Source organism: Triticum urartu, chromosome 7A, assembly GCF_056163025.1.
Source record: "Triticum urartu cultivar PI428250 chromosome 7A, HENAU_Tu73, whole genome shotgun sequence".
In the NCBI taxonomy this organism is placed as follows: Eukaryota; Viridiplantae; Streptophyta; class Magnoliopsida; order Poales; family Poaceae; genus Triticum; species Triticum urartu.
Window position 1 is genome coordinate 696,910,239 of NC_141879.1, and position 23,266 is coordinate 696,933,504.

The window sequence follows — 23,266 nt, forward strand, 5'->3', positions numbered from 1 at the left end:
GTAGTATGATTGCTTTGCGAGACAAATGGCAAGTAATCTCATCACCGTGGAGTCTAGCAGTAAGGTGATTCTAACCACCTGTGGCAGGAAACCGTGGCAGAAAACCAAACGCAAACCATAACTTTTTGCCAAACATTTGTGGAAGCCATCCAAACACACGCCACACAAAATCTGCCACACCTAACCTAAGGCATGACTACCAACCAAACAGTTTGATTTTGCCACACATTATGGCAAGCCACAGGTGTGGCTAGTACCTCACCTTAGGCGTGGCAATTTGAGTCTCCAACCAAACAGCCCCTATATCTCATTGTAGCAAACCTCCGTGTCGAAGAACTACTATATCTTTTTCGTCAGCGAAACTCGAAACCGATCTCCCCTGCAAAATAAAAAGAAAGAAACTGAAACTGATATAGAGTTTGGAGGAAACCTTGTCGAGACTAATAAATAAATTGGGACCAAATCAAGTGAACTACTAGTACATGGCTACATCTTGCATGGGCAGGGGATGCTGATCCAATTTTTCTGGTTTGTGGGTTATTCTGGCATCAGCCTAAACCCATGCCGCTGGCCGCTGGATGCATCGGCTCTGGAACGGACGGCACGAGGCCTGTCCGACTAACGGCTAGCATCGGATAGACGGTTTCCCTCATTTAGTTATTGCTTTTCTGCAAAAAATTCCCGTCACCCGAAATTCCCAATTCGCGCCAAGCCCGACGGAAAATCCGGCTCCCCCTCCACGTCACTGATCCGCGGCCTCGCGCTCCTAGCCAATCACGCGCGGCCTCCCCTCCTCTTTATAATCTGCCGCCGCCCCCTCTGTTCTGCCATCCCAAGCACACCCTGCGCCCTCCACCTTCTTCTCAGATCCCGGCCATCTCTCCACTCCGGCGACCACCGCACGAGCGAGTTCACGCTCCACCGCGAACAAGAAGATGGCCATTGCCGGCAGCGGGAGGGGCAAGGCGAAGCCCGCGGCCAGCGCCAAGTCCGTGTCCCGGTCGTCCAAGGCCGGCCTGCAGTTCCCCGTCGGCCGCGTCGCCCGGTACCTCAAGGTCGGCAAGTACGCGCAGCGCGTCGGCGCCGGCGCCCCCGTCTACCTCGCCGCCGTCCTCGAGTACCTCGCCGCAGAGGTACGCGTGCCCTCCCCGGCTGCTCCTTTCCCCATGTCCTGTCACTCTGGATCTGACCGCTTCTTTCTTTCTCTTCTGATTCAGACCCTGGAGCTCGCCGGGAACGCGGCGCGGGACAACAAGAAGAACCGGATCGTGCCGCGCCACATCCAGCTGGCGGTGCGCAACGACGAGGAGCTGAGCCGGCTGCTGGGCTCGGTCACCATCGCCGCCGGCGGGGTGCTGCCCAGCATCCACACCACGCTGCTCCCCAAGAAGGCCGGCAAGGGCAAGGGCGACATCGGCTCCGCTTCCCAGGAGTTCTAGATTAGATTAGTATGGTCCTTGTGAATGGTCTGGGTTTGTGTGTCATCGGTGACCATGGTGGATCTGGTTTGAACGGAATGCAGCTCGCAATCTTGTTCTTGTCGTTGCTAATCCGCGTGAAGCCGAGATGCTACCGCTTTCTCCGTCGCTCAAACCGTGGCGTGTTTTCTTTAGTCTGAAAAATCCAGTTCGAGGTTCAGAGTCCATCTCGCTGTAGCACTGAGGCGGGCACTACACGTGTCCGGGACTTCCACTCGTGGCAGCACGGGAGGGCCGGTGCTGGGGCGGCGACACTCTCGTTGTTGCAGCTGTAGGTGGTCGGCCATCTCTCATCGGCTGGGCCCGTGCGTGACGTGCAGTGATGTGCGTTTGTGGCGTTAGCTACGCGTACTGCCGTGACCCTAGTCTCATCGGCTATGCGTGAAGCTCACCTTATACACGTTCTAAGCCTTTCATGTAGGTAAAAAAATCTGATGTGGCTTCTTATTTAAGAAGAGAGAGATGAGTATGATGACCAGAAAGAAGCGATGCTAAATCATTAAATGAAATAAGCTTAGCAACCATAAGTCATAAAGAACAGCTCATCTAAGCACCCATACATCAGCAATAGCTTCAGAACTCAGAAGCACGATCCACTAATTTTTTTCCGGGTAGAATAGAAGCGCAATCCACGTTGGCTGACTACTGATGTGACCATTAATATACTTATTTCTATTTAAATTGTACATACACGCTAGTTCTAAATAAATGAAAACCACTCACGTAATTCCATAAATGAATAGGCTTCATCTCCATATGAGATGCATGGAAGTTTCCAAGTTCCGAAGACAAAGCTGGCAAAAATACCCATTGGGCCATCCTCTCCTCTGCAACCGATCATTATTACACCAAAGTCGGTTGTTGTGCAACAACCACATAAACATCTTCACTTCTTCTTCGATACAACTCCTAAAAAATAGTAGCATGCAGCAGGAATCGACCAGGACCACAAACACATAGACAAGCAGTACCACTACGATGAGCCAGTTATCTTGACTAATGAACAGCACCGAGATTTAAGAACTCGAGCATCGACGTAATTGAACATTTTTCTGGAAATTTAAACACGACATTTTTAAATGCAAACATTTTTAAAAATTGTGAAAAAAAATGCAAACACAATTCAGAAACATGGAACACATTTTAAATCCTGAAAAAATATTGTTAATTCTGAATTTCTTTTGAAAACACAAACAATTTTGAAACCCTAAATTTTTTAAAACACGATTTCTTTTTGGTATTTTTGGACTTTTTTGAGAAATACGAATAAAAAAATTAATTGATGAACATTTTTTTGAACTTTGCGAATTTGAAAATGAAAAAAAAAGATTCATAAACCTTCTTAAACGTCTAGAGGTTCCCAAAACCGGCATCTACATAGGCAATGGACAAATTAATATGGGCTCGCCCATGTTCACTCGTATCAATTGGGTATGTGTGAAACAGCGACTGTTTGACGTCATATGCATCTAATAGGGTTTCCCCTCAACAGGCGCCTGACTGGATCGATGTTGTCGCCTAGTTAGGCCAATGCCAATGCATTTTTTTCTTTTTTGTCAAACAACTTGGCATGGTGCCTTGTATTGGCCATATAATCTCATGGAATAAATTTGGGTCATGTGACGGATGCCGGAAAAAAAATGTGGTCTCAAACGGACCCTTCTCGCCTACCCGAGCACTCTCCGTTGAATATGGTTTATTTTTGAACATGCATAAAAATGAACTAACTTTTGCCAGTAGGCAGGCATACCCATGGTAGGCACCCATGCGAGGTTTGAGTTAATTCCGACACAGTATGCAAGTTGTGTCACGTCGAACCATTTATTGACCATTTTTTCACCGAGAAAATTCCAGAAAATGCAAGAATTGTCGGAAACTCAAACAACTTGGCATGGTGTTTTGAATTGGTCATACAAGGCCATGAATAAAAATGGACTCTCAAACAGACCATTTTGGCCTACTCGAACTCCCTCCGTTGAACATGTCTATTTTCACATGCATGAACTGACCCCGACTTTTGCAAGTAGGTGGACATGCCCATGGTAGTCATCTATGCCAAGTTTGAACGAATTTTGACACCGTATGCAATTTGCGTCACGTCCGGCCATTTATCGTCGAAAACTTCAGAAAAGATGCAAGAATTGTTGAAAACTTTGACATGGTTCCTTGAATTGGTCATACAATACCAAGAAAAAAGTGTAGCCATTTTAAAGATGTTATGAAACAAAGTGCTCCCAAATAGACCCTTCTGGCCTACTCAAACACCCTCTGTTGAACATGTTCTATTTTTTGACATGTGTAAAATGAACCCAACTTTTGAAAGAAGGTGGCCATACCCATAGAAGGCATTCATGTCAGGTTTGAATAAATTCCGACACCATATGCAAGTTGCGTCATGTCCGTCCATATATTAGGCATTTTTCACAAAGAAAACTCAAGAAAATGCAAGAATTGCCAAAAACTTAAACATCTTGGCATGATGCCTTGAATTGATCATATAAGCTCATGTTTATGGCGCTCAGGCGCCGAGGTGGACGATGGCCATCGGAGGTGGAGAGGAGGGCAAGGGGTAGGATGTGTGCAAGGGTGAACGCCACAAAATTAGAACATATGGCCTTTTAGGAGCGGCTGTGCAAAAGGTTGTCACATCAGAGTAGTCAATGTCCCACCCCCGTGCAAGTCAAAGCTGATGCACATGGATAGGACTACGGGCGACACACTCGGCAAACTGTTAGGATCCATATATGCATTTTCATAGCATTCAGACTAATTTGACACACAACAAATAGTTTTAAGACTTATGGTTTATTTTACACTTAAAAATATATTCAAGAATTTTAAAAAATGTTTGGCGCTTCCAAAAAAAATTCACATTTTTTCTAGTTTAAAAACTTTTCTCACAAAATAAAAAATGTACCCTTTTTCCAAAATTTATTCACATATTCAAAAAATGTTCGTGGAGTTTCAAATAACGTTCGTGCTTTCAATTTTTTTGGAATTTTTAAAAAATTCTTGCTTTCAATTTGTTTTGTTCACAAATACAACAAATTGTTCGAGGAAATTCAGAAAACATTTTTGGTTTCAATTTTTTGTTATACTTATTGAAAAAATGTTTGAAAATTCCAATTTTTGTTCGTGTTTTTTAAAAGTTATTGGTTTTCAAAATTTTGTTCATACTGTTAAAAAATGTTCATATTTTATCATTCTGAACAATCTTTTAAGGACACGAACATTTTAAAAAAATTCTTGTACATTTTCTGAAAATGCGATTTTTTAAATTTATAACAAAATTGGGAAAAACGAACATTTTCTAAAATTTTGAATTTTTTTTTAAAAGCGTTAATTTTTTTTGAAAAAAATAAAACTTGAAAGAGGAAAGAAACAAAAAAAAAAGAAAAAGAAACAAAGGAAAAAATGGTTCGTTACACTAAACTGGTTGCTGTGATTATTCTTATAGCTGGCGTTTCTGTATTGAACAGCGAACTCATCAGCTGGACAGGTTAGCGATGAGTGCTTACCAAACTGAGGTGCACGGTTCAAATCCTTTGGCTGTCATTTCTTTATCGGTGTTTTTTTCCATAGTTTTCACGTGATAATGGGCCGGCCCAGTCAGGAGGCATGCTAAAAAAACATACATACAGAGTCGTCAAAAGACTATATTGCCCTTTATACGTTTTATTAGGAGGGGGTTGTACCGAAGCGGGAGTCAAACATCTTCACTTTTCCAGGGGGCAAAACCTTCTAGAGCATTGTCTGCTGAAACTGCATTTTGTAGGCAGAGCTTGCAGAGCAACAACCCTCCTTCCCCTCTATCAATCTGATTTTGTCGCTCTCATTTATTTTTTGATATGTATGTCCGTATTGTGCAACAAGCGCCACAGTCTCAGAATGTCGGCAGCGATTTCCGTTGTGTTTCCATGCTGAAGATCAAGAATCCACTGATCATTATTCAAGGCCTTGGCCACAATTCTGCTTTCGCGCCGCGCGTGACTGAAGAGTGTCGGGGAGGCCGTGCGCAGCGGTGACCCTCCAACCCATGTACTCTTCCAAAAGGTAGTTGAACCCAAGTGGAGGTAAAGAAGACGTGGGAGGTAAGCGCCGAACCCAAGTGCAATACCATGGATCGTCACAATGTCCAGGGTTGGCCTTTTGAGGAGGTGTGTTGCCTCTGCCTCACGAAATTTGAAGCTAACGCGCACCTCGTGTGTGGGTGCTGTTTTATTTGAGGCGTTTGGGGCATAGTTGCGGACTAGCTTCCGTTCATTACAAATTGAACGTCAGTTTTCACCACCTCCCTACAGGCAGTGGCGGAGCTTGCTTCGAAAAGCTGGGCGGGCTGGGTTGGCCTGGCAGCAAGGGATTGTTACTAGCAGGCTTGATGGGCTGGATAGTCTGGCTATAAATGTGAGGTGGAGGTCCAGAGCTGGGCGGGCCATGGCCCATTCGGCCTTGCTTAAGCTCCGCCAGTGCCTACAGGAATGGTGGAACCGGCACATTCAACTCTTTGACTCAATAAAGTGCAACCTTTAGCAAGATTCTCATGTATTTCCTCCGTTTCTTTTTACTCAGCATGTAAGATTTGTTTGAAGTTGAATTACGCAGAGTTTGAACAAATTTATATTAAAAATATCAACGTTTACAATACTGAAATTGTATAGTATGAAAATTCATTTCATGATGCATCTAACAATATGGATTTCATATTGTGAATGTTGATATTATTTGATATAAAGTTAATCAAACTTTACAGAGGTTGATTTGACCAAATTTTATATGCAGGCTAAAAAATAAATGAAGGGAGTACTATGTGTTAGCGTCATATTTTTCAGAACTCCTCCCTCCTCATCGTGATTGATGGTGTGTTTCTTGTAAAAGTGGACCTTGAGCAGCATAGGTTGTCTCTGACAACCATCATGTAGTTTCAGTAGTTCCTCTTTTCCTTGTCTTAATGAAAAATTGACGGAGCGTCTGTCTTGCATTGTCAAAAAATAAATTCACAACTACTATTTTAAAAATTAGGGGAAAATATATATCTATCGTTTAATATTTGGCCGTCGATTGACAAGATTTCTTCATGTTTACTATTTTGAATAATATGTTACAAATATCAATTTATTTCAAAACAAGCATTCATTAATGAAAAGGATAAAAATCCAAAAAGATATAAATGCAATAAAAGTTATATATATTGAATTAAGATTTATTAGTTTCTAAAAGAAAATGTTTACACACATGTGAAAGTTGTTTTTATTAAGGATTGAGTGATATAGTTCTTGAATTGCATAGATATCACAGTTGCAATCTCTAGGGTCTAGAACGACGGCTTCTGGTTCAACTTTGATTTTTTTGTCTGTGCCATTCTATCATTTGTACCGATGTACATTGCCTTATTAAATACTGATGGTGCAGACTAAATGCATCGCTAGGACTCAACTATCTACAAGCTGATCTTTTCCTAACACCTCCCACATCTAATGTGTACGTCGGACAACACGTGTTACATATTCCCTCAGAACATGAATTCAACAACAATAAAAAATGAGAGGGGGGGGGGGGGGTCATGTCTACCACTATCCGTGTTGGTTATCTTCTTGGATGTTTGTATAAACCATGTCGGATGTGAGCGGTATATATAGACATATGCACGCGCGCGATAGGAGGTAGGAAGAAATAAATGAGATCACAACTCAAAGACAAGGTGGATGGTTGTAGGTGTAGCACCCGAAGATGAGTTATTGACTTAGCTTGCTACATATTTTATTAAATGAACTATAGGAGTCTTAGTGGGATTGTACATCCACTCCTCTAACAAAGTGAGGTTGTTGTGATTGTCTAGAGATATTGAGATCAAAGATAGAATCTAAAATAATAATAATTTATCTAGCTACAATATGTTGTGTTAAGATCTTTTCAAAGAAAATATACCAACTCTTGTTATCTATAGAATCAATTTGACCAAGAAAATCAATGGTTGAATGATGTTGTGATACAATATAAACATTTAAAGAGTATCATATGTTATAATAAGTGTCCACTGTATTTATCTCAGGCGACGACGTGGATCAATCACATGCGACGACCCCAGTGGTCGATGGTTTCTTTCTTCCTCCCGACCACTATGCCAAAGGAAGGCAATGCAATCTTCAAGTTGAGTCCATGGCTTGCACCAGTGGAGGTTTAGTCGGACCAAGTGAGCCGGCAAAATTTGTTCAATTTGGGTATTGTTTTGGACTTGATAGCAACTATATTTGCTTCCTAAGGTCCTCTATATGTAAACTAGGGGACTTTGTTTTAATTTTTGTTTTAGTCCTGGTCCTTCTGTAAGATGCACTGTACCACCACTTCCGAAGTGCATTTGGGGCCTTCGAGCCCCTTCCTCGTGTAAAAAAGAGAGAGCGCACCAAATCAATTTTAAGAGAGTCCAAAAAAAATTGATTTCATTGACAAAATGAAATGTCCAAGCTATTCTTGAAAATTATTCCTTTCAATACATAACTTTTTATTACCATGATAACACTATATCTTGATTATAATATATATTGCAAAATACTTTTATTACGATAAAAGAATGTATAAAGGGGAGGCGGCGATGATTGCTTCTCTTTGCAGTTTGGTCCTCTGGACGGCCTCCGTGACATCATTATGACCGTACTGGGGTGAGGCATGACAAATACTGGAGTATGGTTCTTGGATCTGCAACTCTTCCACAATTTCTTCTCGAGGGAGGGCGCTGGTCTAGAAAGTTGTGGCCTTGATGGCTTCTTGTTCGCTCGCGATCAACAACGACATGCTCACTTCGGTGATAAAGCGGCATGCGATGGCGTGCCATCAACCCGTATGGGGAGGATGAAGACCGTCGACCCAGAGACATTGTTGTGTTTTTTCTTTCTATTTTTTGATAGTGTCTGTACTGCTAGTTTGGTTATTATATCTCACAGTTTTTCTCGCAAAAAAAGAGAGATATTTACATATCGAAAAAGGACACACTTCATCCTAAAAAAAAAGGACACACTTATATTGTGGAATAAACGCTCATGTATTTAAGACAAAGTCTTACATATCGCAAAAAGGGCGTTTGGATATTTGCTGCAAAAAAGGATAACATATGAAAGTGAACAAAAACGTAGCATGTCGGCGCGTGTCACAGAAATGCAAATCAATAGAGTTGGTGGGTGTAGAAAAACACCGCTGGCTGCACGTGTTGCTATTAACCTTCATTCATCAACGAGTTCTGTTTGCTGCAAAAAGGAGTTCGCGTCTTGATGAAGTCGTGCTCGCGGACTTAGATTATTAGGGCATGGCCAACGCTCCACTCTAGATCGGTGCTCCACCCCTTCACGTCGGATTTAATGGTCCAGACTACAAAAAGATGCTGCTTGCAGAATGAAACGAGCGCCTGCAGAGGAGGCGGCCTCTTCCTTGACAAAAGGCAGCTTCAACTCTCTTCTGGCCAATGCCCTGACGACCTTCCTTGCTTTAGCTCACCTGCGTCCAGGGAGGGGAGAGAGAGAGAGATGATGTAAAGACGTGGACCACTAGGGAGGCTGCAGCGTTGGGTCATTCTCATCTCATACGGTGGTTTCGGTCCGAAATATCTATGTGGAAGTTGGGGCATCTGTATAGTGATGCTTTCATTGTACATGCCCTTAACATATTGTTCCCCACTTCCCTTCCCCTTTTTCCCGTGCCAAGCATGCACGCAGACGCAAGAGCTGGGATTTCTGGCACGCACACTGAAGCGTGTATAGCCTGCAAAGTGCCAAGAAAGACGGTAGCATCTCGTCATCAAGTAGGAACAGAAAGGCTTTGGCCTTTCTGGCATGTCACATCTACCCACCCACTTTATACGTGCAGCTGCTTTTGTCACTCGTTTGTTGGCATGGAGTCCTACAATGCAAAACGATGATAAAAACATACTCCGAGCATGAGGAGATGCCTTGTCAAATTCAGCAATAAGATTATTTACATATGCGTTTCATGCCGGTTAAAACACCGCAAACTATTCAAAATTTGTACTTGAACTGCCAAAACGCCATATGTTTACGAATGGAGGGAGTAGAAAATAATAAGTTACACGTAGAAGATGGTAAATGTTCGTTTATAACTATGAAGTTGCACAAGAAGACATAAAAAGAAAAATACCGGGTTAGTATTATCATCCGCGTGCGCGGACTCTCATTTCCACCTGTACTCGAACCTCGCACCGAGGAAAAATGAGAGCATACACATTCTTTGGTGAAACACCTGGAATAGTCTGCAAGACGCGGCATTTTGCACCTATCCGGCAGTAATTTGGATTGCTTGCAAAAAGGAAAACATCACTTCAAAGTTAGCATTTCTGATGAAAAAAGAATCTGAATTGTGGCCGGTCTAAATGATAAATGATATAATGATAAAAGTAAGAAAAGGTAGAAAAAGAAGGCCGCCTTTCCGAATCTCCTTTTTGTTTTCCCGGACGCCCTTTTCGAATCCCAAATTCGAATTCCACCACGCTAAAAACCCCACACCGCCCACCGCACGCCCTCCCACCTACTCGAAACCCCCACCCCACCCCCACCACCCCCACCCCACCCCATCACGCGCACGCCCCACGAGGAAGAGGGAGCACCGAGCGGCGGCGGCAGCGGCCATGGCGCGGTGCAGCAACGGGCTGCTGGGCCTGCTGAACGCGGGGGTGCTGGTGCTCGCCCTCGTCGTCCTCGGCGGCGGCATCTGGCTGAGCCACCGGGCCTCCACCACCGACTGCGAGCGGTTCCTGGAGCGGCCGGTCATCGCGCTCGGCGCCCTCCTCCTCGCGCTCTCCCTCGCGGGCCTCGCCGGCTCCCTCTGCCGCGCCTCCTGCCTCCTCTGGCTCTACCTCGTCGCGCTCTTCCTCCTCATCGCGCTCCTCCTCGTCTTCACCGTCTTCGCCTTCGTCGTCACCAACCGCGGCGCCGGCTCCGTCGTCTCCGGCCGCGGCTACAAGGAGTACCGCCTCGGAGAGTACTCCACCTGGCTCCAGCGCCGGGTCGAGAGCGCCGACAACTGGGCCAAGATCCGCAGCTGCCTCCGCGACGGCGGCGTCTGCCAGAGGTTCGGGGCCAGGGGGGAGTCGCTGCAGCAGTTCGTCACCAACAACCTCTCCCCGATTCAGGTCGATTTCCCCTTCTGTTCTTCGCCCTTGCGTTTAATTAATCCTTGTTGTTATGAGCACATTTGGTTGGGAAATAAATCCCCTGCTGCTAGTGCTAGTTGAAATTTGGGGATGCGAATCGATTGGTCTCGCCCGGGGGATGCGGAATTTCATCTCCACTGAAAAATTGTACTAGGATGATCGGTAGGTCGAACGAGTGGCAGTGCATCTGGAGTTGGTACAGATTGTGTGTTGAGTGTTCCACAGGACCGGTGGAAGAATCGTCGGATCCCATCTCCGCAAGGACCACCACACGTGACACTTCAGTTCGCATGAGTAATTGCTCTGCAATTTCCATGCTATGCTACATTGTCGATTAGTGACTTAATTTCTGTACCACTGTCTTCCACTGTGCTGTACTGCTGTTGTTTGCCCTCTTTGCTTTATTGCTTGGCTGTCTACTTGTCTATTATGTGCTAAACTGCCTTTTCTGGTTGCATGGCAATGCATTATATCGGGATAGGGGTCTGGTAAAGGCTAATGGAAGATTTGAGCAGTGGCCACTACTAGTGCTAGCAATTCAGCTTGATTCGTTGAGTTTTGTTCATGGCATGTTTGGATACAAATCGATGCCACTAGATCTTACTACTTCTTTGCGAATGTTCATGAGATTGTTTGCATAGTTGTCTGGTAAACATTAATGGAAGATTTGAGCAGTGGTCACTACTACTGCTAGCAATTCGACTTGATTTACTGAGTTTGGTTCATGGCATGTTTGGGTACAAATCGTTGGCACTTGATTTGAGTGCTTTTTGAGGACGTTCATGAGATTGCTGTTTATTTGTACACCATTCTGATCTAGGAATGACCTTGCAGTAGGATTTGCATAAACTTTTACTCAATTGTGGACTTAGTGTGCCCTTGAAATTTCTCACATTGCATAGACCCTACTCAATTGTGGGAATATCTTGTTCACGTCAATTATAGTGTCCACTTGCGAAATTGAAACTGTTGACATTATTGTACCCAAGACCTACTGCATCTGTGACTTGCTTTTCCTGGAGGTGGTTTCTTTGGAGTGCCATTTTAGCTTTTGCGAAATGCAAATATAGGATGTAGCTTGCCTGAAATCCTGAATGCATCATTCTTTCTGTATGTGTAATCCACTAGTATTACAGCATTGTATTACCTACAATTTCTATGCTACATTGTCAACTAGCTACTTAATTTCTGTACCATTGTCTTCCACTGTGTTGTACTGCTGTGGTTTCCTCTCTTGCTGTTGCTTGGCTGTCTATTTGTCTAATAGTATCATGCCAAATAGATACAGCTAGCCTGGCTTTTCTGGCTGCATGGTAATGTGTTATGTTGCGATAGGGTCTGGTAAATTTTAGTGGAAGATTCGAGCAGTGGTAGAGACTAGTGCGAGCTATTCAACTTGATTTATTCAGTTTGGTCATGGCATGTTTCTGTACAAGTTGATTCAACTTGATTTCCCTAATTTTGAGGATGTCCTTGCTATGTTTTTGCTGTACTCTATTCTGATGAAGGAATGGCCTTGTGATAGAATTTGCATAAACTTTACTGAATTGCAGACTTAGTGCTGTGTAACTTCTCACATTGCAATTTCCTTGTTGCGTGTGGGAGTACCTTGTTCATGTCAATTATAGCATTCACATGTGAAACTGGAACCTTCGACATTATTGTATTGACTTGCTTTTCCTGGAGGTGGTTTCTTTGGAGTGCCACCTTAGCTTTTGCCAAATGCAAATATAGGGTGTAGCTTACCTGAATACAGTATTCTTTCTTATGTGTAAACCACTGTTATTACTTTTTGTGGCTTCATTAGCACTATACCTGCACTTTCATGGTATGCATTGTCATGTTACCCCTCCCCTCCTGTGAAGCTTCTGCCATTTGTGGCTTCATAAGCACTATACGTGCACTTCCATGGAGGGACTATGCATTCTTGCAAACCAATATACTGATGTTTTATCTTTGGTCTGACCCTGAATGAATGCTTCTGTACTGTTGTCATTGATACTCGCATGCAGACCATCAAATATTTTGTATTTGTCTTGTGCATTTCTGCCTTGACATTTGTCTTTGAATTGTGTTTTCGCCAATGCTAAAACTGTTGCCGAATTACCAAGTCGTGTTTTCTGCAACTAACACACACTATCTATCTTGTGTTCAGTCTGGATGCTGCAAGCCCCCAACCGGGTGCAACTTCACCTACCAGAGCGAGACCGTCTGGGCCAAACCTACTGGCCTCAACTCTACCAACGACCCTGACTGCAACACGTGGTCGAATGATCAGAGGGCCCTCTGCTACGACTGCCAGTCATGCAAGGCCGGCGTGCTTGCCAACCTGAAGAACGACTGGAAGAAGATCGCCACCGTCAACATCATATTCCTCATCTTCCTCATCATCGTCTACTCTGTTGGGTGCTGCGCTTTCAGGAACAACAGGCGGGACAACTCGTACCCAGCCTGGAAGTGAGTGAGATGCCTGGCGAGGCTTAGGTAATTAGGCTGATGTTCAGCGTTAGCAGTTGGCTCGTTGTCCTGTGTCAAGCAACACTATCGTCTATCCTGTAGCTCCGATGATGTTTGAACCGTCGATAGTTGGTAATGGCGCATGCTTGCTATATTTGCTATGCTGACCTCAAACATATCATATATGGAGGTTCCTATTATCATGATATGAGATATGTTCATAAGTTGTCTGTGATCTTTTCTGCCCTTTGCATGGCCAATACCTGTGCTTAGAGTCAGTCTATTGCTTCTGTCTGCAAATGCATTATTGCTCCATGGATTCTTGCAACTGGGAACCCCAGAGACCATGGTCAACTTTACAGGATCCTCCAGAATGTACAAACTGAGAAGCTGCACTCATTCTACTGGCCATAGGTGCTTGCTTTGATCTGCATCCATGGTAACTTTGTCTCGCTACCTCAGTTTCTATCTTGCTCCTTTTTTCACCTATCAACCATGTCTCACATGCACCTCAAAGTTTTCAATAGCTCAAGTTTCTTAGTGCGTCTTGGTTTACTAAAATGCCAGTCAACCCAAGGTGAGCTCTCTGCCCAGGATTTCTTTACATGCTACATGTGGCCCTTATTATAGACTGTTAAAAATTGCATGTTTTTTGGGAGAACAAATTAACATTGTACTCCACTCTCAACTGCTTTAGGAAGCGTGTAGCTATCTCGCTAGCACTGTACAATGATCGGACCTCCATGAAGAACAAGAGAGAATCCTGATGCATATTCTTCACCGCTTTGCACATGGCAAGTTGAATCTGGCTGTTTCCCTGATCATCATGGAGACCATGTCTTAGTTTCCTCAGAGGAACCTCCACCATGTAACTTTCTCTCCTTTTCTCAAGTACACGGTGAGTCAGTTAGACCCAGATTTACTGCATGCCAATGGAGCAAGTGAATTACTCCCTTTGTCTGGGACTATTAGCCCGATCATATTTAGGATCAAGCTTTCCTCGAGGACGAATGTTGCAGACTAGGTAAATCACCATGAATGAAGTATCTACAAGTTGTTCTTTTCCTAATGCCTTCCAAATCTAATGTGCACGTGGTACAACGTGTGTTCCGTATTTCCTTGGAACACGACATCAACAAGATAGAAATGAGGGGGGGGGGGGGGGGGGGGGGGTCGTCTAGCAATTTTCGTGGTGGTTCGCTTCTTGTGTACACCACATCGGATGGGAGCAACACCACATCGGATGGGAGCAATATATATATGTACACACAGTCACACACAGGCGGGAGGTAGGACGAAGTAAATGCGATAACAACTCAGCGACATGGTAGATGGAGAGTAAGTGTAGAACTAAAGATGAGTTATTGACTTAACTTGCTATAATCTTTTTCTAAATGAACTATAGGAGTCTTGTTGAGATTGTACATCCACTCCTCCAACAAGGTGAGATTGTTGTAGTCGGCTAGATTTTTAGATTGAAGGTACAGCATACAAGAAATTAATTTCATTTAGCTACATTAGGTTCTGTCAAGATCTTTCGAAGCCAATATATCATCTCTTGTTCTCTACAGAATACGTTTCATTTAGAAGATCAATGGTTGAATAATGTTGTGAAACAATATCAACATCTAAAGAGTATCATGTGTTATAAGAAGAGTCCAGCGTACTGATTGTCTGAAGATGTTTAGTACAATGATGATGATATAAGAGACGTGCTCCATTGACTAAAAGAGTCTCCACTGAATTAGTTGTATTTTCTTAGCTACCTTGACTGAAAGAGAGTCCACATTCATTGACTAACTGAAATGTTCAGCCTAGCCCTGAATTTTTTCCTTATGTTGCAAAACTTCTTTGTCATAAAATTATTATTAATTATAATATCTATTAAAATACCATATATTTCAAAATAGGCTTTCATCAATACCAAATACCAGGAAGAAATATTTACAAATCAATCATGGAGCAAATTGCTTCTCTTCCCCAACCGTCACTCTCCAAACCCTAGGAGAGGGCCAATCCCTGGGGGCACCATGCTGCCACCTCTCATCTGCCGGTAGGTCGCCTCTCCCTCTTCCCCCACTGGATGTGTTAGTGTGGGAGTGTCGGGAGGCTCCGATCTACTGGATGGAGTTGTAGTTTTTTCTATTTTGAGATTTTAGGCAGGATTTTGTCGGCCGCTTTGGCATTTCCGGCGGCGATGGTGGCAGTGCTTAATAAAGTCTTCTCCGACACCACATCGTTGGTGGTGGCTACTATCCTCCGCAGTTTGGTCGCCCGGCCTCGCCTACATCGCAATTGCGAATTCTTGACATTTGGCTTTGACTTGTGTTTTCGTCAATGCTAAAACTGTTGCTGAATTACTAAGTTGGTTGCGTTTTCTGAAACTAACACACACCTATCTTCTGTCCAGTCGGGAAGCTACAACCCCCTACTTGGTGCAACTTCACCTACCAGAATGAAACCATGTGGATCAAACCTCTTGGCTTCAACTCTACCAATGACCCGGCTGCAACACGTGGTCGAATGATCAGAGGGCCCTCTGCTACGACTGCCAGTCATACAAGGCCGGCGTGCTCTCTAACCTGAAGAACGACTGGAAGAAGATCGCCACCGTCAACATAGTATTCCTCATCTTCCTCATCATCGTCTACTCTGCTGCGCTTTCAGGAACAACAGGCGGGACAACTCGTACCCAGCCTGGAAGTGAGTGAGATGCCTGGCAGAGGCTTAAGTAATTAGGATGATGTTCAGTGTTAATGGTTGGTTGGCTCATGGCCGTGTGTCAAGCAATACTATCGTCTATGCTATAGCGCCGATGATGTTTGAACCGTCGATAGTTGGTAATGGTGCATGCTTGCTATATTTGCTATGCCGACCTCAAACATATCGTATATGGAGGTTCCTATTATCATGATATGAGATATGTTTAGAAGGTGTCTGATCTTTTCTGTCCTTTGCACAACAAACACCTATGTTTAGGGTCAGGTCAGTCTATTGCTTCTGTCTGCAAATGCATTGTTGCTCCATGGATTCTTGCAACTAGGAGCCCCAGAGACCATAGTAAACTTTACAGGATCCTCCAGAATGTACAAACAGAGAAGCTGGACTTAATTATTTTACTGGCCGTAGGTGCTTGCTTTGACATGCACCTCAAAGGTTTCAATGGCTCAAGTTTCTTAGTACGTCTTGGTCTACTAAAATGCCAGTCAACCCAAGGTGAGCTCTCCGCCCAGGATTTCTTTACATACTGCATGTGGCCCTTATTATAGACTGTTAAAAATTGCATGTTTTTGGGAGAACAAATCAACATTGTAGTACTTCACTCTCAGCTGCTCTAGTAAGCCTGTAGCCACCTCGCTAGCGCTGTACATTGATCGGACCTCCATGAAGAACAAGAGAGAATCCTGATATATATTCTTCACCGCTTTGCACATGGCAAGGTTGAATCTCACTATTTTCTTGATCATCAGGGAGACCATGTCTTTACTTTTCTCAGAGAAACATCCACCTGGTAACCATGCCTCTTTTTTCAAGTGCACGGTGAGTCGGCCAGACCAAAAATCATTGCAAGCCAATCGAGCGAGTGAATTACTCTGTCCGCCCAGGATTATTTGTCCTATCGTATTTAGGATCAACAACCCATGGAAGATCAATGTGGCAGACTAGGTGCATCACCATGGGTCAAATATTTGCAAGTTGTTCTTTTCCTAATGCCTTCCAAATCTAATGTACACGTGGTACAATGTGTCTTCCGTATTTCCTCGGAACATGACACCACATCGGACGGGAGCAACATATATATGCACACACACTAGACGGGAGGTAGGACGAAGTAAATGCGATAACAACTCAGCGACATGGTAGATGGAGTGTAAGTGTAGAACTAGAGATGAGTTATTGACTTAAGTTGCCATACACTTATTTAACATGAACTATAGAAGTCTTGTTGAGATTGCACATCCACTCCTCCAACAAGGTGAGATTGTTGTACTCGGCTAGATTTTTAGATTGAAGGTAGAGCATAAAGGAAATTAATTTCATTTAGCTACATTAGGTTCTGTCAAGATCTTTCAAAGACAATATATCATCTCTTGTTCTCTACAGAATACATATCATTGAGAAGATCAATGGTTGAATGATGTTGTGAAACAATATCAACATCTAAAGAGTATCATGTGTTATAATAGAAGTCCACCGTACTGATTGTCTAAAGATGTTTAGTACAATATCAACATCTAAAGAGTATCATGTGTTATAATAGAAGTCCACCGTACTGATTGTCTAAAGATGTTTAGTACCATGATGATGATATAATAGACGTGCTCCATTTACTAAAAGAGAGTCCACAGAGAATCAATTGTATATGTTGTAGCTACCATGACTAAAAGAGAGTCCACATTCATTGACTAACTGAAATGTTCAGGCTATCCTTGAAATTTGTTCCTTATGTTACAAAACTTCTTAATCATAAAATTATTATTAGTTATAATATCTATTAAAGATACCATATATTTCAAAATAAATTTGCATCACTATCAAAAATAAATATTTAAAAATCAATAATGGAGCAAATTGCTTCTCTTCCCCAACTGTCACTCTCCAAACCTTTTTGATTTTAGTTTTTAGGCAGGTTTTTTATGTCGGCCGCTTTGGCCTTTCCGGTGGCGACGGTGGAAGCGCTCAATAGTCTTCTTCGGCCACACGTTGTTGGTGGTGGTAGTGACGCAAACCCGGCGAATAAGGTCCCATCTAGCCCCCCTATCAAGAGGGTATTATCTGTGCCGGCGTCGATGGCGAATTTCCTACCGGTCATTCTAGCTGTTGAGGTTAGTCTATAGCATTTGGTCCCCCGACCTTGCCTACATCGTCAGTGCAACTTTTTGACATTTTGCTTTGATTTGTGTTTTAGTCGATGCTATGCTGAACTACTAAGTAAGTTTCCTTCTCTGCAACTAACACACACCTATCTTATGTTCTGTCTGGATGCTACAAGCCCCCAACTGGGTGCAACTAAACTTACCGGAGTCAGACCGTCTGGATCAAACCTCCTGGCCTCAACTCTACCAATGACCATGACTGTAACACGTGGTCGAATGATCAGAGGGTCCTGTGCTATGACTGCCGGTCATGGAAGGCTGGCGTGCTCGCAAACCTGAAGAATGACTGGAAGAAGATCGCCAACGTCAACATCATATTCCTCGCCGTCATCTACTCTGTTGGGTGCTGCACTTTCAGGAACAAGTAATAACAGGCCGAACAACTCGTACCCAGCCTGGAAGTGAGGTGCCTGGCGAGGCTTTGGTAATTAGGCTGGTGTTCAATGTTAATGGTTGGCTCATTGTCCTGTGTCAAGCAACACTATCGCCCGTCCTATAGCTCCAATGATGTTTGAACCGTTGATAGTTGGCACAGTACATGCTTCTATGTTGACCTCAGATATATCACATATGGAGGCTCCTGTTATCATGATATGTTCAGAAGTTGCCTGTGTTCTTTTTTGTCCTTTGCTTAGTAAATACATATTCTTGTACTCTATTCCTTCTGTCTGAAAAAGCATTGTTGAACATCCATGGATTTTTGCAACTAGGAACCCCAGAGACCATAGTCAATGTTAGTGGATCCTCCAGAATGTACAAACTACACACACAGAAGCTGCATTCATTTTACCGGCCATAGGTGCTTTGTTTGATCTGCATCTCTGGTAATTTTGTCTCACTGCATCAAAGGTGGCTTATGAATGTGTGCCTTGGGCCATTGGCCTACATAGGAAGGCACATGATGAGATTTTTAAATCTTTTGCTCCTCTTTTCACCTATCACCCATGTGTATGTGCCTCCAAATTTTTAATGGCTCAAGTTTCTAGTACGTCTTGGTCTACTAGAATGCTAGTCAAACCCAAGGGGAGCTCTCTGCCCAATATTTTTGTACATGGAACATGTGGCCCTTATTATAGGCTGTTAGAATTTTGCATGTTTATGGCTGAAAAACTAATTTCCTGAAGGATTCTGGCTCACAGCTGTTGATGATTACTGAATAAATTAAATTTGGATTCAAGCACGTTGCCATTTCTTCCAATGATCTTTTTTCAGGTACTAAAACTAGTTATACATTGCATTGCCATGTTGATGATAGAACTTATGCATGAACAACTGAACATATTCTGTACCACTACCAGTTGAAGAAAATGTATTTTTTTTTTTGGTCCAAAGACGAAATGTAGCTTTTCTTAGTTTTGATGTATTGTGTTAGAGTACGTAGTATTAGTAGTTAAGTTACCTGGTGCGGATGTTGATGAAAAAATGTACTGCCTCTATATACACTATGTATGACGTTTTGGCGGTTCAAATTTTGAACCGCAACTGGATGCATGTGAATAGGATATATGCGTATAATATTCTTACGTAGGCTGTCAATAGCTACATCCTTCCTGTGAATTTTATTAGACTTAATTTCCCAGTTGTTTATGTACTTTTCGATTTCAGAAATTTCACCATTCGTTTCCATTGTGAAAAGACAGTGACCCTGTTGTCTTACATTTTCATTTGGCAGCTTATTTACGAACACTTGTCAACTTTTCCTTTGAATAAGTGAGCACCGCAAGTAGTTTCAGGTTTTGTAGATTGTCTGACTAATGCAGCAACAGATCTTCAGTTCGAACTACACATGCAATCATGATCCAAATAAGCAACTTTTCACAAACTCAAATACTACTTATTGGACACCACAAAGTTTTACTGCAGCACATAATTCCGGGCTCCCTTTTCTCTATGCTGATCAACAAAGAGTGTAGTCTCTGCACTCAACTAACTATAGTAGCTCCCAAGCACTATACGCTGATTGGACCTCCCGCAAGAACAAGATAAAATCCTGGCAATATATAGTGCCTAGCTATATCCCTGTCTCCGTGATCATCATGGAGACCAAGTGTTTCTGTACGCAAAAGCACTGGCAAAGCCACCACCTGGTACTTAATCATGGCTGCATTCTAAGTGCACGGTCAGAATCACTGGAGCTAGATGTTTGCACGGCTTCCGAGAGCCGTCGGAGCACATCGACCTGAGAGCGCAGGTGCACGGCGTAGTCCATGGCCTCGCGTAACAGAGTGGCCTCGTCGATGGTGGAGTTCCAGCCTCCCGGTATCACCTCCCTCAGCGCCATGGTCCTGCTGCTCACCAGCCTCCCCGGAGTGTCGCCACCACCGGCGCGGCCTGATCTCCCCGAGCACCTCTTACGGCGGCAGCACCTCCTCACGGTCCTCCTACACCTCTGCACCTTGCACGCGCTGGACGCCGGTGCCAAGATGGCCTTGGGCCACCTCGCTCCGCCTCCATGCGCAGCCGCCATGGCGACGTCCACGGAGGACTTGACGGTGCGCTTCCTCTCGTGGAGGCTCGTGGCGCCGCAGAAGGTTGTGCTTGTGCGTGCTTGGAGCTGGAGGCTTGGGAGGAGGTTCTTGAGGAACTCCTGCTTGAAGGACTTGATGCTGGTGCTAGGGCCTTGCATGGCTTCTCTTCTCTTTTGACTTTTTGTAAGATGTCTTCTCTTTGCTTGGGCAGACACAAGATGTACTTGCTGTAGTAATTAGTACCAGAAACAGGGGCGCTCCTCCTGCTTAAATAGGACTAGTCTATCACCGGTAGCTGATTCATAATTTCTCACACATGCATGAACGATTTTTGCCGTTGTTGTCGATAATAACATTTTCTGCAGTGCTAGATCCGGCTTCCTTCTTCTTTGTGTCGAATTGTGTTTTTCAAACTGGTCGGTTTAATAGCTCGGTTAGGTTTTGGCGATGGTTGTAAGGGTTGACTCCTTGCCCTTGCCCTGGTGATCGAGGGGGGGGGGGGGGGGGGGGTCAGGGATCTAGAACTTGTGTTGTGTTCCTGGGGTGCGTTGTCTGAGACTACTACACTCTGCCTGTTTTTGGTTTCATTAATGAAATCGGAGGAAAACCTCTTTTATTCAAAAAAAAAAGATCCGCATGTCGGCGACTTGAAGCTTAAAAGTATGGCAAATTTTAACATGCTCATTACATTTAATTACGATCGCCCTGATGTCGCAGCTAGACATGCTCATATTCTTCCATGATAATGATGTTGATGATGATGTTTTGTCTTATGCTACGCGTGGATGTACAACCGACAAGTACGGTGCGAGATGCCCACAAGCTTAAGGTCCCCCAAGCGCATGATGGTAATGTAATTACTGGTGATCAGCTGGCTTCGCGGGTGTCATGGTCAAACAAAAATGGATTGAAAAGTTGAAAGAGAGTTTTGCAATATACGCACGTTAGAGTACATCTTGTAGACACTACTCCAAAAGCGGTGAATCAAATGACATTTTTCCTATAAGAATTGAGATGCATGACATCTATTATTCTTTGTTTTTTTTCTATTCCTATCACTGTTTTAAATAGCCCGCTATAGCGTTTACAAAAGGTCTTGCGCTAAGAGACTTTGGTCCAAACAAATAAACAAACATTTTAAATAGCGCGCTATAGCACGCTATAGCATTTGAAGAGGTCCGCCTCTAAGATGCTTAGCGCGCTGTTTAAAACTATGATTCCTATCCTATGAAACAAAGAAGACCTTATATGTGTGCAATATTTTTATAGTAGGCTTTGGTACAATTTCCTGTCACTAGCTACATCCTTGCCCGTGAATTTTATTAGACTTAATTTCCTAGCTGTTTTCCATATAGCTGTTCCGGGTGTACTGCAGTAATACGCAGCATATATATGCCAGGTCTCAGTTATTTACATACTTATTAATTTTGGATTTTAGAATTTTACCATTTGTTTCCGTAGTGACAAGACAGTGACCTTCATTTGGAGCCTATGTACGAGCACTTGTGGCCTTCTCCTTTAAATGAGTGAGCACTGCAAGTTGTTTCAGGTTCTGCAGATTTCCTGACTAATGCAAAAGCAGACCTTACATTTAAACTGCACATGCACGCATGATCTAAATAAGTAACTTTTCACACACTCTAATATCTTCATTTGCAACTGACACCACAAAGTTTTGCTACAGTACATACATAATTCCGGGCAGCTTTTTCTCTCTGCTGATCAACAAAGAGTGTAGTCTGCTGCTCGCAAGCACTCTACACTGATAGGAACTTCCGCAAGAGCAAGATAAAATCCTGTTATTTTTCACCGCTTTTCACAAGGGGCAATATGTTGTGCGTAGCTTGTCCTTCTGTTCGCAGAAGCATTGACAAGCCACCACCTGGTACCTTAATCATGCCTCCTTTGGCAGTGCACGGTTAGAGTCACTGGAGCTAGATGTTTGCACGGTTTCCGAGAGCCAGCGGAGCACGTCGACCTGAGCGCGCAGGTGCATGGCGTAGTCCATGGCCTCGCGTAACAGAGTGGCCTCGTCGACGGTGGAATTCCGGCCTCCCGGTATCACCTCCCTCAGTGCCATGGTCCTGCTGCTCACCAGCCTCCCCGGAGTGTCGCCACCACCGGCGCAGCCTGATCTCCCCAAGTACCTCTTACGGCGGCAGCACCTCCTCACGGTCCTCCTACACCTCTGCACCTTGCACGCGCTGGACGCCGGTGCCAAGATGGCCTTGGGCCACCTCGCTCCGCCTCCATGCGCAGCCGCCATGGCGACGTCCACGGAGGACTTGACGGCGCGCTTCCTCTCGTGGAGGCTCGTGGCGCCGCGGAAGGTTGTGCTCGTGCGTGCTTGGAGCTGGAGGCTTGGGAGGAGGTTCTTGAGGAACTCCTGCTTGAAGGACTTGATGCTGGTGCTAGGGCCTTGCATGGCTTCTCTTCTCTTTTGACTTTTTGTAAGATGTCTTCTCTTTGCTTGGGCAGACACAAGATGTACTTGCTGTAGTAATTAGTACCAGAAACAGGGGCGCTCCTCCTGCTTAAATAGGACTAGTCTATCACCGGTAGCTGAATCATAATTTCTAACACATGCATGAACGATTTTTGCCGTTGTTGTCGATAATAACATTTTCTGCAGTGCTAGATCCGGCTTCCTTCTTCTTTGTGTCGAATTGTGTTTTTCAAACTGGTCGGCTTAATAGCTCGGTTAGGTTTTGGCGATGGTTGTAAGGGTTGACTCCTTGCCCTGGTGATCGAGGGGGGGGGGGGGGGTCAGGGATCTAGAACTTGTGTTGTATTCCTGGGGTGCGTTGTCTGAGACTACTAGACTCTGCCTGT

General features: G+C 44.0%; 4 protein-coding genes across 4 annotated transcripts; 2 read left to right on the forward strand and 2 right to left on the reverse strand.

Moving 5' to 3' along the window:
* The first annotated feature begins 878 nt into the window (after positions 1 to 878).
* Positions 879 to 1,550, forward strand: LOC125521000 (histone H2AX-like). Its single transcript, XM_048686038.2, has 2 exons — positions 879 to 1,133; positions 1,218 to 1,550. The coding sequence occupies exons 1-2, from the start codon at positions 936 to 938 to the stop codon at positions 1,437 to 1,439; spliced, it is 420 nt and encodes a 139-aa protein (XP_048541995.1). The 5' UTR covers positions 879 to 935; the 3' UTR covers positions 1,440 to 1,550.
* An 8,466-nt stretch (positions 1,551 to 10,016) lies between these two features.
* LOC125508358 (tetraspanin-8-like) lies at positions 10,017 to 13,319 on the forward strand. Its single transcript, XM_087535077.1, has 2 exons — positions 10,017 to 10,611; positions 12,788 to 13,319. The coding sequence occupies exons 1-2, from the start codon at positions 10,108 to 10,110 to the stop codon at positions 13,091 to 13,093; spliced, it is 810 nt and encodes a 269-aa protein (XP_087391203.1). The 5' UTR covers positions 10,017 to 10,107; the 3' UTR covers positions 13,094 to 13,319.
* A 6,374-nt stretch (positions 13,320 to 19,693) lies between these two features.
* LOC125522923 (transcription factor IBH1-like 1) lies at positions 19,694 to 20,648 on the reverse strand. The gene has a single exon (XM_048687963.2). The coding sequence runs from the start codon at positions 20,590 to 20,592 to the stop codon at positions 20,062 to 20,064; it is 531 nt and encodes a 176-aa protein (XP_048543920.1). The 5' UTR covers positions 20,593 to 20,648; the 3' UTR covers positions 19,694 to 20,061.
* Positions 20,649 to 22,101: 1,453 nt separating this feature from the next.
* On the reverse strand, positions 22,102 to 22,913 carry LOC147961696 (transcription factor IBH1-like 1). Its single transcript, XM_087537224.1, has one exon. It carries the CDS (start codon positions 22,857 to 22,859, stop codon positions 22,329 to 22,331), a length of 531 nt encoding a protein of 176 aa, XP_087393350.1. The 5' UTR covers positions 22,860 to 22,913; the 3' UTR covers positions 22,102 to 22,328.
* Between the last annotated feature and the right edge of the window lie 353 nt (positions 22,914 to 23,266).